General features: G+C 41.3%; 1 protein-coding gene across 8 annotated transcripts in view; it reads right to left on the bottom strand.

Annotated features, from left to right (window-relative positions):
• LPP (LIM domain containing preferred translocation partner in lipoma) overlaps positions 1-17,708 on the bottom strand; it is a 328,422-nt gene that overhangs the window by 37,561 nt on the left and 273,153 nt on the right. For all 8 annotated transcript variants that reach the window (XR_003528319.1, XM_027647152.1, XM_027647153.1 and 5 more), the window contains one exon: positions 14,280-14,449. Coding sequence is in view for 7 of the 8 variants with exons in the window: in XM_027647152.1 (XP_027502953.1) it covers positions 14,280-14,449 (170 nt within the window). In the remaining variant the exon portion in view is untranslated. The remainder of the gene's footprint in view (positions 1-14,279; positions 14,450-17,708) is intronic.

Here is a 17,708-nt window from a genome sequence, read left to right on the forward strand (position 1 = left end):
ACCTGTTTCCCAGTTAGGAAAAGGGATTAGCAAAGTAATCTTTGCTAATCTTTGCTAGAAAAGTTTCTAGGTCATGAATCATACAGAAATTATAGCCAAAACCAAATTGTTGGGGTCTGCTCTTTGTCCCAGCGAAAAGCTGTTTGCTGCTGCTTAGTACAGAACCCAGCTGCCTCTGAAACCCAGAGTCTGCACACGCCTACAGGGAATGTGAAAAAGAGGTAGAGAGAAATAAAACAGCTCCCTGTCTCTCAGTGAGGCTGACAGCATGGACCTCTGGACATGTGCAAGAAAACAGTAGAGATCATTGCCTGTTTGGGAATAGGATTGCTGTTGGCCCCTGTGAGGGCAGCCAGATTCCCTCAACTCCCTAGAAGAACAGTAAAAGCATTAAGAGACACTTTTACCTTCCTGTGTTCATCAGTTGAGGAAAGAATTTCCTGTGGCTGATTACACATTTTAGCACCAAGGTAGTGACTGTCATCTAGCTGCAAACATCTGCCTCCAGCCTGGGGTAGAGCCCAACTCTGACCACGGGACCTTGGGTACTGGCACTGGCAGCTGCAGGATGGGATGGTGGTCCCTCACAGTCATGGGAACATGAACCTTGTTGTAATGGGGTCCAGCACTGGGATGCCATCTCCTGACTGTGTGCAGCCTCCTGCTATGTGCCAACTCCAGCCAGTCATCCTCCCAGCTGCCCTCCCTGCCTGCTCAAAGCCCACAAAGCTCTTTGGGTCTGTTAGCTACCATGAGGAGCTGAGCTCTTCTCTTAAGGTCAGATTCAAAGCCCACCAACCCACATATCTGTGGCAATTTTTCAACTCATAGGATACAGTCCCAGTTTTCATCAGGCAATTGTTTGCTGCTTAACCACAGACCAGGCTCATTGGGTCTCTCTTGCTCACTTAGAAGACAAGCAAATTCCTCCTAACATTGAGGGAAAAAAAAAGACATGGTTCTTCAAATGCATGCCCCACTCCCTCTCCTTGCTTCCTAGTTCTTTGTTTATAAATGTTGAAGTATGAGCTCCATACTGTTGCCACAGCCCTGAAGCCACATTGATTCCCACACAAGGGTGAGAGCAGAGATGTGACCCATTCACCACCCATACAGGAGAAATCTCCGTTGCACACAAGAAAATTTGCTTCACTTCATACATCAATGCTCACCTTCTCTCAACGTGAAAAAAAATGAAAGAAGAAAGGAAACAAATATCTTCCTCTGCCAATACATGCATACAACATGGACAAATATTTTGGAAAAATTGAAGAATCTGTAGATGGAGGGGTTGGTGCCAGACTTTAAAAATTATTAAACATTATGTACAAAGAAAACATAATGAGCTCCTATGGGATGTAGAAAAAATTACCCATGAATGAGAGGAAAATGGATAACCACTCCTGGGTTTGCCACTGGTGAATTATTTAATAATCACTCCCCAGCAGATGGAATATATTTATCCACCCCATTGGAGCACACTTTGCAATTTATTTACACTGCTTTAAAATATGATTATTTATTTAAAAAATAAACAAGGTATCCACAAGGGAAAAGGGAAGCAAACACAAGCTTAGAGGAGGGGGAAAGCATGTTTTGAGCATTTCAGTTCATTTTAGGGAATTTCCACTTCTTTACTTCTACTTTAAAAACCAGACATTGAAAACTCTTTTGATCAAGCCAGTCTAGATTCCTCACACACTTAAGTAGATCACTATGAGATGGGGTCTATGTGTCTTACACTTTCACTAGCCACATTGTCTTGGGCACCAGAAATCTGATGCAGCTTCTATTAATATCAAAGAAAATATGGAAATTGGGATCCATGGGACCAGGCCCATATCTTGGACTAATTTGATTTACAGGCTCTAGCTTGTCTAAGCTAAGAGCAACTCTATACCCATGGTTCAAACAGCACTCAGCCTTGCCATTTAATTAGCTACTTATTCTAAAATGCAAAGGGTACCATTTAGCAAAATTTGAAAATGCAAAAGGTACCCTTTAGTACTGTGTAAGTACATAAGTATCCTGCCTGCTCCCAAAAGTAAAATAGCAATTGTGAACAAAAGAGTCTGCCCACTCAACAGCTAAGTGTGCTACTGATAACTGCAGACTGATTTGGACAAACCTGAGGGAAAGTCTACGAGAGGAACAAATACCTTTCCTAGGAAAATGACAAATAATTTCAGACTGAATTCAGGCTTCCAGATTCTTCCAGTACAAGTCTGTGTGCATGTGCAGGTATACTTTAGCCATGGAAAGCTGCACAGAAACTCTATTACCTGGCTGGGCACAGATGTTTTTAGGAGTCAGAAGTCATCTGGGAGAGAGGAGGTCAAGAGAGACTCCACTCTGTTATACATACTTTACTTTTCATGCTACACATACTTTACAAGGTTTTTATACTTTGCCCACAGAAAACAAAAACCAAACCCAATCCCTAAACTACTGTCCTCTCACCAAAGAAAAATCTGTTCATCACTCTTCACAGTTTTTCAACAATCCATTCTGATTTTCCTTAAGACCAGTGAAGTTTATTTATAGATCTCAAATGTAGGAGAGTCCCATGGTGAAACCATCAATAGTTACTGGAGACATAACACTTTACAAAGTGACTAAAGAATAAGATTATTGAGGAGTAAGAGTTTAAGTCTCATTGTCAAGAGTGGGTTAGCAAACTAAAGGCAGCAAATTTCTCAGTCATTTATGTGTTTTGAAAATGTTTCTCCAGGACTTGAAGATAATTCCTCTCCCATACTTGCTTCCACTCCCCAGACCAAGAAAATCTGCAGATAATGTGAATCAAGAATAGATATTTTGTAAAAGGTATCACCTTAAAAACTAGAAATCTGTTAAACTAAAATCCAACTGCAGGCATGGATGTCAATGCTTTACCAGCTAGCTAGTTCAGTAAAAGGGCTACTCTATAAATTCTCCAGTATAGTGAATGTTATACATCTTTAATGTTGAAACGAACTACTAGAATACTATTGCTTAGTTCAGATTGAGGAGAACAAATCAATGTGTCCTTCTTACTGGGAAAGGGGTCAAACATAAGCAAATCCTCTCTTGAACTGAGAGTGATGCACTTTTAACAAAAAATCCAAACTGACCTCTAAAATCTCAACACCCTGGAAGAGCAAGTTCACTGCATATTATTTCTGTAAAGACAGATACCAGATTTCAAAGATTACTTCCACCACAACAATCTAACACACTATTACAGACAATACAGATGTGCATGTCTGCTGGGATGTGGACAATACAGACAAGAGAACAAAGTGATACCCTACACTCTCCTGAGAAAGCAAAATGGAAGTGTCGAACATCTCATGTAGAGTTATGCACTCATTTATTTTAAAGACAGAAAGGATTACATACATCTACATAAAGGAAAGAAAAAGTGTTTAAACAACAATAAAAAAAGATTTAGTGGCATTAATAAAGAACTCCCTTAAACCAGCATGTCACCATTAAAGTAATTAATAGGGCATGCAAGACACTTCAGCAGAAAGTGAGCAGTTGCTCACATTAGAGCCTTTTAAGTTTTCACATGACCTCAAGACAGACTAAGGCATTCCTGTACAAAACTACCCTCTAAAACAGAGATGGGGGCATTCAAGTCTATAAAAGAGTGATTTTAAAATTTAACTGATATGGTCTAAGTCTAAAATGCAAAGGTTAAGGGAATATTAGAAGGGCAATAATTCTATCTGATTAAACTTTTATCTGAAGTAACAATAAAATGTTCAAAATGAATTAAGGATTTTATTAACAGATGCAGAGGCTCTATAAAAGAGTTTGAAATCTAAGTACTAGAGAGGAGAGGTTTTTTTTTTTTTTTTTGTCTGGGTAGAGGTGATATTGCTATAAAACTTTAATCTTATTGCCATGCCACAGTGAAAGTAAAACTGTCAGAGGTAATAGAGCAAATCAGGACTGCTTTCTCTCCCTGTTCTGTGTTGCAAGGGCCTCTTTCCAGCATATAAGAATATGCACATTCTATGTCTGGCATTGATACTATAGATGACAGCCTCATGTAGACAGGTTATGGGCTAACAATTCACTTGGACTTCTGCTGGTTGCAATAGTCCCAGTGTGGTAAGTACAGGCAAGTTATATGGATCATTCCAAATGAGTACTGAGCAAAAATTGGTGCTATGCCACCAGGGACTCTTCAGAACATTTCAGCCTTTCCAAAATGCAATTAACTATTTCAGGATAGTTTCAGGCATTTTAGTCATTTATTGCTACCTGTATGTAGTAAGAGGATTACACCAATTTCTGAGCCCTTGAACAAAGGCATTTCACTACTTTAGAATGATCAAATTTAGGCCAGCCATAAAACTATGGTACAGGATAAAATACAAGATTTTTGTGAAAATTATTACTAAAAGCAGGACTTAGAGCAGAGCTCAGCTCCATGAGGGCATCTATCAGCCATGATTTAGGCCATCACTAATTCTTCCTTCTGCTTTGCTGCCGCTAAATTCTGGCATCTTGGTTGCCTTGGTGATGGCTGCAATGTCTGTGGCAGATGCACTGGAAGACATCCTGCAAAGGGGTTTGGCTTTCCTGGGAATTCTTGAGCCTTTTGAATGTTGGCAGGAGTGCTATGGTAGCCACCTGTTCCACCACCCTCCAACCCACCAATGGCAGCATCGGGCAAAACCTGCCCCCAGCCCACCCCATCACACACCACATCCTCCCTGTGAGGACCCAGGGCTCAACCTCTCTCAGTCCCTGCAAAGCCCCAAGCAAGCCCAAAAGGCAGCTTCAGGGATGCCCACACCCTTCTTTTGCCTGGCAGTACCCACGAGAAAACCACAGCTCCTAAGAGGAGCAACTGACTGCGAATTGCCAGGGAGACTAGCATGTCAAACAAATATTTTTCTTTTCACAACAGAACATAAATATTTGGCAGCACATTTAATTTAAAAAGTCTAGAAGTTACTCAAAGAGAGTGGTGAATGTTATGATGTTTGTTTGCTTCCTAAAATATGACCACTCACAGATGGCTTGCTGTAGGAAATATTAAATAAATTTTTAAAGTGTTGTCTGGCTTGAACACAGATTGCATTTACACAGATACCTTTGTTGGTGGAATGCCAAGATGGTGTATTGGTTAAAATACAACCTTAAATAAAAAAACTACCTTGTCAGGAGCTAATGGAATATTCATACTTAAAATCTCAATCCCTGATAACATCTGAGCGTTAATTTATATTTCAACACTGTTATTTTTTACCCCTCTTGCTATATTTCCCTTCACAAACAAGGGAAAATATCCAGGTTTGCTCAGTATCAACTTTTAGGTTTTGTGCACAATAATCCTTATTTTTGATATTTTCAGAGCAGTTTAAAAAGATGGAGGCACCACAGGTCTCATTAGCCATGTTAACCAACGTGCTCTCTGGTCCTGTTAAGGCAGCTACCTACCAGTGCACAATAATCTCTTGTCCCCTCCCCAGCAAATGCTACAGCACCAGAGTTGAGCTATAATCTGGTTTTCCTTCTGTCCAAAATACCCCAGTGGATGATTTACCTCTTCTTTCAATACTGTACTTGGTCCCACAGCTTTGTAATCAACGCAGATGAGAAGAAACAACAGTCTTAAAATTTGCTTTGTCCCTATGTGAGTACCAAGCACTCTCTATACTCCTAGAATCAGTAAACTTTGTCTCTTGTCATCATTCCCATTTGTTGCGCTTTCCCTACAATGGCATGATTTTCTTCTTTTTTCTAACCAGAAATCTCCCAAGACCACTGGGGTTTGTGTGTGTGATGGCGAGTTAAACAGTTTCCTCCACTGCAAACAAACACCACATGCAGGCAAACCATGTCCTGGAGTGAAGAACAGAGGCAAGACGCTAGAGGGAGGATCAACCCACAGACTGAGCTTCTGCCAGAGCAAATTCCTTGGAATGTGGCTTCACCAAGGAGACTGCTCAAGTGGCACACTGCAAGAGGCTGCTGGCCTCTCAGGCACACAGGCTTGCAAACTGCTGTCTGGACTGAAGGAAGAGGGCATCTGGAACTGACAGTGAGACAAGACTTTGTTATCTGCAACGCTGCTAAGGGGAAACCATACCTGCTCAATCCAAACACACTCATTCCATGACAGATTCAGCTCTGTTACCCACAGATATTGCAGCCTGGTTGCAAGGCCTTTACCAGAAGCTCTGCACAGGAGCAGTGGTGAACAAAACTGTTTATTTACTTCAATGAGTTCTCATTGTTTTATGTCTGGACATTGCAGCACTTTGACATCACTGCATTAGAAAGGACACAGCTCCCTAATATACAGATGTGATGGAAACATACACCTAAATTACAGGCCCAATTTCAAATAAATCACAGCCTTTCCAAAACAATTGTCTTCAGCAGTTTGAATTTACAAATAACTATGCAGGGTTACAAGCAAGCAGTAGGACTTCGTGGAAAGGAACACTGTCATAGTATCTCCCACCCTCCTCGGTTTTTCAAGAGCCCTCACTCAGCTTTCAGCTGCTTGTTCATATTCATGTCCAGGCTCTAAACAGCAGTGGTTAGAAGAGGGGAAGAAAAGAAAAGTAGCTCCTTCACCTGAAGATCTTTGCAGGCTGAACTTCAACTAGAAAATTGGTAGAAACTAGGTAGAAAATTGGGACATGGAAAACCTGAGCTGTACAGTGCAGGATGTGTTTGTGGTCCTGGATGGGTCACTCAAGTTCAGAACAGGAAGAAGCAGGACTAGAAAACACTCCTGGGTCTGCCTTTGCCCAGGATTTTGATTGTTTTTAAAAGATGTTTACCCCACTTGTCCTTGACAGCTTCCAGCAATGGAGATCCATGCTCTAAACAAACTGCATTTAATTTTCTTAGGGTCAGATCTCCATCTGCAATATGGAGGCAATGCCGTTGCCTTTTCCCTAGACTTGCTGTTTACCAAGAAGGTCTTTGGAGGCAGACACTGTCAATCACTGACAGTGAATGAGAATTTATTAAAGTGGCATCTCTAGATGCTACTTGGGTAGCAAAGGGTGAAAACAGCAAGTAGTTTATTGAGGAGGTGATGAAATACATTGAAAGAAAAGAGACGAACGCTGTAAACACGGGATGTGACTTGCCATCTAATACCCATCCACGCCGGACTGTAAATGAGGAAGATTTTCCTGCTACTACAAAGACGTAGGTGCATAAGACTTTATTCTTTCCTTATAAGCTGCTTCTTCTAAGTTGCAAAGGCAGACAAGTGTTGGGATACCTTCTACGGGGAAGGCTCAACACAATGACAAAAGTCATTGCTGAATGACTTCACCATCCCCTCAAGTGTAGTATGATCCATAAGCGGATGTATAGCCAGGAACCATAAAATCCCATTAGTCCTGCAGAAAGAGAGACTATTTTCTTCCAAAGAATATACAGTTGGTCAGTGGAATTCACCCCGCAAGGCGAGAAATTCACTGAATGGCAGCACCTGGTCCTTCACAGTATCATCATTTCAGTCACTAAGAACTCCCTCCAGAAAATTTCCCATAGTATAGTTTTTCTAGAATATACATGCCAAGTCAATGCATAGTTCATATAATCAAAATATGAAAAATGCTTCTAATTATAAAAGCACAAGGCAGAGAGAAGAAAACAATTCAAGTTGTTATGGGTGTCAGCATATGGAGGAGGAAAGATCAGGATTCCTGCATTCTAGCAAGCCATCACAAAGGTCTCAAGCAAGCCTAATAAGGACATATTTTTAACTACGGCCCATGAAAAAGAATGGGAATTGATCCATCCCTAGCAAAACTTTTCACCACCAAAACATCACTGAACTACTTCATCAGCACTTCATGCCCAATCTTCCAACACAGATTTATCTATTAAAATGCTGTCCAGCAGTATGGTAACTTTTCCAAAAATATCCCCCTCGTAACACTACCAGCATTGGTAGCATCGAGTTTCTCTACCTCCACAATCCATAGCTGGTCTTCCTCTAAAGCAACACTCTAGCCAGCTTTCTGGAAAGTCAATTATACCAAGGTATATTGCTCTCAGAGAATCCATCGCCAAGGTGAGCCCAGTGCAATTCTTGGCAGGGCTCATCCTCGTTGTCTTCCAAGAGCACTATGAATTTTCTCTCTTACAGGGTTGGTTTGTCTTCTGTCCTTGTTGGACAGCAAGATGAATTGGCCCTGTCTTCTTTAATATTACCCTCTGGGTCTCCACAGAGGAGTTCCTATATAGAATTACCTCATCATCTCATTCTCTACTTTCTTTGTAAATCCAGTTTAGAAAGGAGGTTATTGATCACTGGTGACTCCCCCACCCACCCCTGCAAAGGAACCTTTTCCCCCATCTAATTACAAAATAAGAGGCATGACCCATCTCCTATAACAGCTAGTAGGCCACTTAAAAAAGATGCAGGCTTTCAGAGGGTCAGCTAAGTTCAGCTGTCCCAGTTCTGATAGAAGCTGCTTCATCGACATATTCTCTCACACACACATTTTTGTACCTCCTAGACTTGGACTCCTGGAAGCTCCAGGTGCAGCTTATGCAAGAGTATCCCATCCTCCTCTATCTATGCCCTGATTGCACAAGACCATTTACCACTCGAAGTAGTAGTGTTGACCTTACGGCCACCAGTCCTTCACCTTCCATCTGTATCTTTTGTATCAACTGTTGCTGGGTGGTATCAATAGAAAGGGCCATAACTCTTAAGGGATTTATTAATTTTTCATTTTTACAAATGATCAGTTTACCAGAAGTAACAGTCTTCCCTTGCCACAATATTTTTCCAAAGGAATTACCAACTGGGCCCAGACTGTCAAAATTATCAAAACTAATAATCAATAAGAATAAAACACACCTGTAATCAAACCAAACACTCTTGATCTGTTTTTTGTCTGCTATGCCCATGGACCACTTCTGCTGTGGGTCAGAAATACCTAGGGCAGGAGCCTGCTGCTGCCTGGCACAGCCCAGCTGCATCTCTCTGCTACAGGAGCAGAGACTTAATGTTTTTCGATCCACGGGTCACAGGTTCAGCTCCCTGCTGCCGATGACTCACACAGGAGCACCAACTAAAACTAGCAACACCAGCTCTTTTCCAGGGGAGGATTGAAGAGAAGCATTGATCTAAATGAAATATTTCCAGGGCAGAAAAATTCCACCACATAAAGAGTGCGTGACTTCTCTTTAGTTTATTTTATATTTTTGTTCCAGTTGTCATTTTGAATTCAAACTCTTTGGAAAGCAGGCATAATAGTCTTAATGATCCCATTGAGCAGTTTAAATTCAAATTGTGGAGCACTCGCAATACCATGCTGGCAGCACTTTCCATAAATTACTCTCAAATTCAATACGTTGCTTGACAAAAACAAGAATGAAAGGCTTTCTACTTTAAAAAGAAGAAAACTTGTATCATATAAAAAAAAATCTTTAAATTATAGTTTCTCTTTTCTGGTCCAATTTAAATTGTTACATAGTTGCTAAATTAGTGCTGTAATCCCTGCTTACAAATTGCAGAATTATTTTTTAAAAATAGATGTAGTTTTACTGCAGGGATCAACCTTACACTTTAGACCATATGTGCTGGAGGAAGCTGCTCTTGCACAGCCTTCAACCAAACACACTCACGTGCCCACACAGGGTGAGGTTTACAACACCAGTCACACTGAAGCCAATAGCAGTCTTACCAGAGACTTCAATTAGCACAAATTGAGTTAACAGTGACATTTCAGATGATTAGTAAATTCAAGCTTTCCCAGGATGCTCAATGGCACCAGTGACTCTAGTCGGACCATTTCTTAAAAATATCAGCATTTCTCTTGTGTTCTGTTCTGAACTACCTTCTCCTACTGAACTACAGCCACTGATAGGCCAGGAAGTTACACACTTGTAAGAGAGAAAAACCTCTAAGCTATACTGTTTTTTTTCCTCACAGAACAAGTAATTGGGGGGAAAAGAAAAAAAACAGTGGATCACTATGGTCCTGACTTTAAAGCTACAGAAAAGCAGTAATCAGGACATGACTTCCAAGCACAATTCTTCCTCCTTAAAGCTCTTTCACAGCTTTAGTACTATGGAAAGATGAACTTCACCTGTAAAATCCTTGTAAGTGATCTCTGAGGATGGGTTTAAGGTCACGTCATCAATATCTCCCAGTGCACAGCAGACACAGGAAACCTCAATTCCTGGCTCTCCATAGGGCACTGCAGAGCATACCCACCATTTTCCCCCACTCTAGCTAGACAGACACGAGAGTTGCTTTCTCCTTCAATCGCTCATCATTTCTAACCCACTACTTCTCTGAACACTTTCAGCTGACCCAGGCTATTTCTGCTTTCCTGTACCCTTCCCAATCACACCATGGTCCTCCCCTCAGGTGGGTCACATCAACTTGGACACAAACAGAAGAAACCCTCAGAGGCCAGGAGCATCTGCAAGATCTCTCTGTGTCCTGTGTTAACTGCAGGAGCTCAGTCCTTCTCAGCCCTCAGCCTCAGAGTTCGTATCTCCAACTGCCAACCACCAGACTGCCAGGAGAGGGGATAAAGAACGGAGGAGAATTTCCATGTCCTGGAGAAAGTTATCTGGACATCAAAGAACATCCCATTCACAAAACAGCAGCATCACTCTTGCCAGACTGGTGTGTCTGGTTAACCTTGTGTTCAGTCCTTATGATAACACGGTATTTGGAAAGCAGACAGCTGGCACTGCTCTAACATCTTGCTTTTCAGTCTTTTATAACAACAATTCCAATGATACTACTTTTAACCTTTTCCTTGCTCTGAGTCCAGTGCTAAAATCTCTTCTGCTACTTAAGAGAAAGCAAACCAAATGGTTTTTTGTTGGTAATTTGCCCTGTAAGGGAGGGAAAAAATATACTGATAACATACTGCAGACACAGCATTCAGCACGTGCACAGCAGTACACTGGGTACACTGGAACCCCTATCATGATATTTCAGATGTTACTTGACTGTCATAATGACTAGGAAACATCTGTCTCCTATTAACACTTTAGTTTTTACAGTTGCTTTTAGTTCAGCAGAAGTGTCTTAATGGAGAAGACTGGTACTCTTTTAGAAATAACATCAATAATGAAAGAATCCTTGGATGCAGAGCAAAACCAGCAAACACATTGGCAACAGAACTCACTGCACTCTTAAGATGTAACAGGAAATGATAGTGATGGACTTTTGGGGGGCAGGGGCTGTGGTGTGAAAGAAATTAACTCTAGTACTCAAATTCCCATTAGGAAAAATATTTATTTTCAAACAGATCTCCTTAGATGTTATTTCAGACTTTTGGGGAATTTCATCTTAACTGGGTCACTGATAAATAAAACCAGAAACAAAAACAAAGAAAAGCCCTTCTGCAGGCTATTTAGGCTTGGTATTGACTAACCAGTAATTAAATACAGCTCTTCACAGTAATCTTAATTATGGCTTCACTGCACCACAACTAAGAAGAGTCTCATAACAAACTGAGAAGATTAGCCAATTCTAATTGTTGAAAAACATTTATTTTTATTTTTGTGCATAGTTTTTGTGTGTGTAAGGCCACAAGTCACACAAGTGAATTATTAAAAAATAAAGACTTCAATAATTTATATCTCACAATTAGGCAAGTACTATAGTTTATTTTCATTATATAAATGAAGCCTCCATGGCTTGCATCAGAGGTCAAGAGTTTTGGACTTTGGAAAATGGGGATGTGTGCTAGAAATCAGTGTGAATTAGGTAGACCAGTAAACAAGTTTCATTGAATTACTCAGACTTATGCCAGCTGAAACCCCTGTTTTCTCAGTTGGTCGCTGCCATGAATTAGGTGTGCAGTCTTGGGCTAGTCACATAGGCTGCACCTTTCATGGGAATTAGGTCCAGAGGTATCTGAGTCTAGGCACTTCAGTCCCATTGACTTCCTACAGATCTAGGGTTCCTAGTATCCAAGCTGTTTTCTGATCATAGGACTTGAAGAAGCTCAAAAAAAAAAAAATCTGAGGCCACAATTCAGCAGAATCCTTAAGTACAGGCTAGACTTTAAGCAGGTCATTAACTTTCATTGAGTTCAGTATAACTGCATCACACATCTAAAGGCATCTAAAGACAAAAGCATTCAGACTGTGCCTCATCAATTTAAGGGTCCCCAATTCATCTGCAAGAAGAATCTGCAAGCCTAGCTCAAGGCTTCAGTGTACTTAGGCATTCATTATCCTTCTGAAGCCAATGCAGACCTCATTCCACTGAAAAATCAATGAGACATGCTCTAGGACACAAATTCCTCAGGCCCAAAGCCAGTAGAATGGCAGGTGCTTAGATCCCTTGTAGGTCTGGCTTCCAGCACAGCTGAGTCCTGAGCTTTCTGAAAGGTTCTGAGACTTGGGCTTCCAACACTTGGTTCTTCCACATTTAAGAGTTTAATGTGTGCTTGGCTTTTTGGTTTTTTCTTTACTGCCTCAGATTGCCAGATTCCAGCTTCCCATTTCCCACTAACAGTACCAGCTGTCCAGCTACACATACACAGCCCCATCAGCATTGCCATCCTTTCCCCTGCATGTGCAGCAGCAGATGGATCCAGACGTGTTTTGGGTTAAGTCCATAACCAGGTTTTTGTGGACTGCATGGATAAACACTTAAAGGCCCCTTCTGGTTATATAAAAAGAAGCTATTAAACGTTTACTCTTTCCTCTGTACTCAGAGCTGCAAAGCCATATCACAGAATGTACAAACGCAGATGCAACCAGGCAATTATCGTTCCTTTATCCCTTAAATAGATAGAAGATAAATTTGAAAGAAAATGAGGAACAGAATCCTTCTCCCTTTCCTTTTTTATCCTTTTATCTCCCAATGTAGGAAGTTTACTGAACCCTTGCCAACAATTCACTCAGGCTAATGAAGTGTATAAGTAATGGGATTAAATAATCTTAAACCATTACTACAGTGTCTAATGCAGATGTTTTCCCAAACTAAAGCAGATGAGTGGTGAAGAATGCGTGCTTGATTTAAAAAAGAGGAAAAGAAAGTATCAATCTGCAAGCAGATGAAGTCAATTCCAGCCTGAAGTCAATGAAATGTTTAATTCCAGTTACATAAAGTTGCTCCGATTATATTATGCATGCACCTTCCTAAAGTCTGCAGTGCTTTGCACATGGTCAAACTTGCCACAAAATGAACCTTAAATTTTTTATGGTGCAATCATTTTAGTGCAAACAAAAATAGAAATGATTCAAAAGATAGATATTCCATCAAAAGATCATTTAGCTTTTAAAAACAAATTAACAAGGCCCATCTATCACTGCCATTGTAAATAAGACAGAATCTGCCCTTTTTATAATCAATATTTCAGTAATAATCCCACTGTAAAGGCTCTGCAGAAATAGGGAGAACAATGGGATATTGGTGGCATTTTCAAAAATATGTATTATTGCTCTAATTATTACTGGAATGCAGGAGCATCAAGTAAAGCATCAATTTTTACTTTCAGAAGCGCAAGTCCAATTCTGCAAGGGTCTCAGGCCCAATGTCTACAATTACTTAGAACTGGACATTTAGAGAAAGACCTATCAACACTCCCAGAATGTTTTGGTGCTTGGTACTCTAAGATACAAGGATTGCCCTCATATACTGGATGTGTAGGTCACACCAAGGTAAGGCCTCAGGCACGTTACTTTAATTTGCACCTGTGCAATTGGTTCCAGTAGCTCTTACAGGAGCCCCTCACAAGATGCAGCTCCTCAGAGCAACTGTTAATTGTTTTCTTTAAGACCTTGTTGGAGGCATGAAATGAAATTTTAGGGCAAGGTAAGCTTCAAAAGATATATAATCCGAAGACTCCTAGTTCAGTGGAAAAATTTCCATCAAGCAATGTAAAGGCTTTTATTTTAGAAGTTTCTCTGCTCTCTTGCATCCCACCTCCTTAATCTTAGTGGGCACCACAGTCTATAAACTTTTTGGTATCAGGTTTCCCAACACAGAAAACTAAGGACAACACTACTGCTAAAAAAATCATTGCATTGTCTGCTCCTTACAGAAATGAAATGACAAAAAGCATCTATTTCCCCTGCTGTGCTTTCCCCTGTCCCATTTCTTTTCGGAGACACGTCAGACCAGGAAAAGAGATTCATCCAGTAAGCTGAAAATATCAGAGTTCTTCTGAAGACCATGGAAAAACCTGGTGCCCACGGTACTGCCACAGGATTGTCAGATTTTAACTGTAAGGCAACTCTACAGCAACGAAGGAAATCAATGTTTCCAATGTCTGTGCATTAAAGCCAGGACACAAAGAAGAACAGGTACTTACAATATAGCAGGGTTCACAGTAGGCTTTCTTCTCCACTGCATAGAAAGGCTGTCCCCTCAGCTTGCTTTTGCACATCATGCAGGTGAAACACTCCACGTGGAAGACCTGGTCCATGGCCGTGCAACCGGTGCCTTCTCCAACAACATTCTCCCCACAGCGGGCACAGCGGCCTGTCAGCAAAGGGAACGGATGTGAGTCAAAGCAAGCTCCTGCTCTCAGCTGCAGAGAAGGTCCTTCCACACACCTGTGCTGCACAGGTGTAAGGGGGACACAGCAGCTCAAACAACAGAGGAGCAATTTGTGCCACTGCTGGCAAAGATCCACCACCACTGTAAGGCACTCTGGGGCTGGCCCATAAGAAAAGATCTATAAAGGACTGAAAGTGGCTCCCAAGACTGCACTGATATCAGTTCTGCTGCTGCTAGCCAGTGTTCACTGTAAGGAGGCTGAGCCTCAGATACAAACCACCCAGCTATCACCTAACCCAGCTATATAGTCATCCTCAGCTCATCAGTTAGATGTCATAAACCTGTGCCTAAAGCTTTGGCCTCCACATTAAAGGATTTTGTGGTAGGATGGCTCATAAAAGCTGCCTGGTGGCACTAGAGTTGCTACCATTTAAAGAGTAGTTTTTGTTTGTACAGCTTAAACCAACTCTCTCAGTGAAGCCAATTACTTTTTTTTCTGTTCAAAGATTAAATAAGGATTAAGATATTGTGTCTATTTAAAGCACAGAAACTATTCCTAAGGAAACTGATGTATGGATACTTTATTCTTACCATCCTTCAAGAAAGGTGTATCAGAACCTGCTAGTAAAGACTCTAAGTACAGACAAGGCTTAAGAGCTCTGTCTGTTTCTGAAAAAGGTCCCTAATGTCACATAGAAATGAATAACAAAAAATCTGCAGACACACACACACATACAAAAGGCTTCCTGCCTTGTTCAGATTGTTGTTAAAAATGTTATGTGGCAGACAGATTTCAAGCGAAGACAAGATTTTCTTAGATCATGGGAAAGACATTTTCCTAGGAAAGATTGTGGTGCAGAGATGATGGAAGAGGTGGGTGGAAGGCACACCCATGCCATTTTTCTCTGTCATTCAAGTTCTGGAAAATGGAGATAGCCTGTGCAGGTCTGGTATCCTTACCCAATGATCAGTGTTGAAAATGGAAGGTATTAGGGACAACCTCAGACACTCTGTGCACGAGAAACCCACCAAAGGTAACAGAGCAACTGTGGCCTGGGACATTGCCCCACCCAAAATGGTACTGTCCAGTTTCAGATTGACTGTGGTGTCTCCAGTCATGGGGCCCTGCACTTCTTGAAGGCTCCATGGATAGAGTGGTACAGTCACTGAGAGTGAGAAGGAGCTGAAGCACAAGCAGGAAGGCAGACTGAGTTCAATATAGAATTATTCACAAATGCATACACAAATAATATGTATCTGATAATAATTAAATAATTCAGCAACAATACTATGTTCTCTCATACCACAGTCAGTGTTTATTGGGCTTTTCAAGCATATATTGCACAACTTCCTTAAAGAACTTGGACATGTCTTGTCATCCCAGGAGCAGGGCTGCTGTCCTTAGGCAGTGCACTGTCAACATCCCTCACAACTTCTTTCCTGCGGGTCCCAGACTCCAGTAAGCTATGTTCAGGGAACAAAGCATGTAAGCTACTTTTGGATCCCTCAGGATGTGGCAGGATGATATATATACACATTTGAGATATATTAGGAAAGCTTGGAAAAAAACCCAGATCGTTATGATTTGCTACAACGACATAACCGTAGTTGTCTTTATACAGGACAGACAGTTCCTGACACAAACGGCTCCCAGCCTGAGCAATCTGGAGAGAGAAGTCACCAGATGAATCCAGACAAGCCTGGAAAGCCCCCAAAAAGGAATTAATAATGCTGTATGTGAACTTACTTTCTTCAGTATTTGTTATTACAGTTTTGATTGACAGTGTTGTGCTTTAATTACTCCACTGTAGCATTTGTAGTGAGGACTCCTTTTTTATGAGCAGAGAAAGAATGCAGGTTTCCCACCATGGTGGTGAGGCTACAGAGCTTGGGGGAAGAATAGAAAAAAACACGAGGACTAGGAAGCAAAAAAAAACCCCAAACCCAGTGGACAGAATCACAGGAGCAGCACTGCACTGGAAGGAGGCAGAAGACACCTACTGTGTACACCACAGGAGCTGCATGTACCATGAGAGAGCACCACTCAGTCCTGCATGTGGACAAGACCAAGCGTGCTCCAGGGCCTTCTCCAAACGTCTCATGTAGTTGGGCTGTAATACGAAGAGACGTCTGGGGAGCAGTTAATATCTCTATATATAAAACATGAAATTGAAAGCCATTAGTGTATTACTTTACACAGTGTTTTTCCAGAGGGAATATTCCGCTGAAGAATTTATTTTCCCTAGTGTGCCATTCTGTGATCATCCGGTATTATTTTTATGAGGCATTTGGACATGGAATAATGTAGTGTCTATGCAAACATTTCTCAGCTTTCTTTGTTAACATCTGAGCAGAACATGTGGGAATCTTTTCTTCCCCTCCTCCTCTTCTCACATTCATAATTTAGCCAGCTCTGGTATACTTCAGCATTTATCTTCCTCTTTGACCAGGCATCTCTCCATTTGCTGAAGAAGCTGTCTACATGTAGACCATACTTCTGGCTGTACCTGTGCTGGGAGACCTGGGTCTGTTCCCAAACTCAAATATATCCTCTTGTAATCTCTGACAAGTCACTCAGTGCCTCTGTACCTCTGTCCTCTCTTCCAGCAAAGGGTACAAAGACATCTTCTCTGTCTCCCAAAGGTGCTCTGAGGCTACATTCCTCCATAACTCTGAGGCATTCCCCAGCTAACTATTGGTGGTCAGATACAAACCAAAGAGTAGTGTAACACAAGCCTTGGCCAACTTCTCCCCTTTAAGTTGGTTTCCTTAGGCTTTCCTTCCTCTTCATGGGTTTTTCCACAGAAGATTCCCATTCAGGCAGTGACAGACTTAACCTGTCTACATTTAGGAGAAGTCCAGTTTCTGTGATTAAGTACACAGACAGAAATACTCCTGTAAACTGTCACACAGGAAAGCTTAAAGAAAGCTTTCTTTTTTATAAGTTTATATGCAAATTATAACACTGTGGCCTTGAGCAAACCATGTTTTTCATGAGACATGGCCACTCCAGTGAGAATCAAAACACAAGCTCTGTGCCTAGCAACTCTCCCAACTGACTCATTCACCCAAAAGGCAAAAGCAAATAAGCCAAAATATTCAAATTTGGGAGCTTACAGTTAGGTGGCTGGATCCATGTGAAGGTATGTGGGCACATACACAACCGATCTGGCTTGAAGTGATGTGACCACTGGAGACTGCACCTTCTGCAGAACTCACAAGACTTCTGCAAGAGCTGGTC

Source organism: Corapipo altera, unplaced genomic scaffold, assembly GCF_003945725.1.
Source record: "Corapipo altera isolate COAL_440 unplaced genomic scaffold, ASM394572v1 113, whole genome shotgun sequence".
Lineage (NCBI taxonomy): Eukaryota > Metazoa > Chordata > Aves > Passeriformes > Pipridae > Corapipo > Corapipo altera.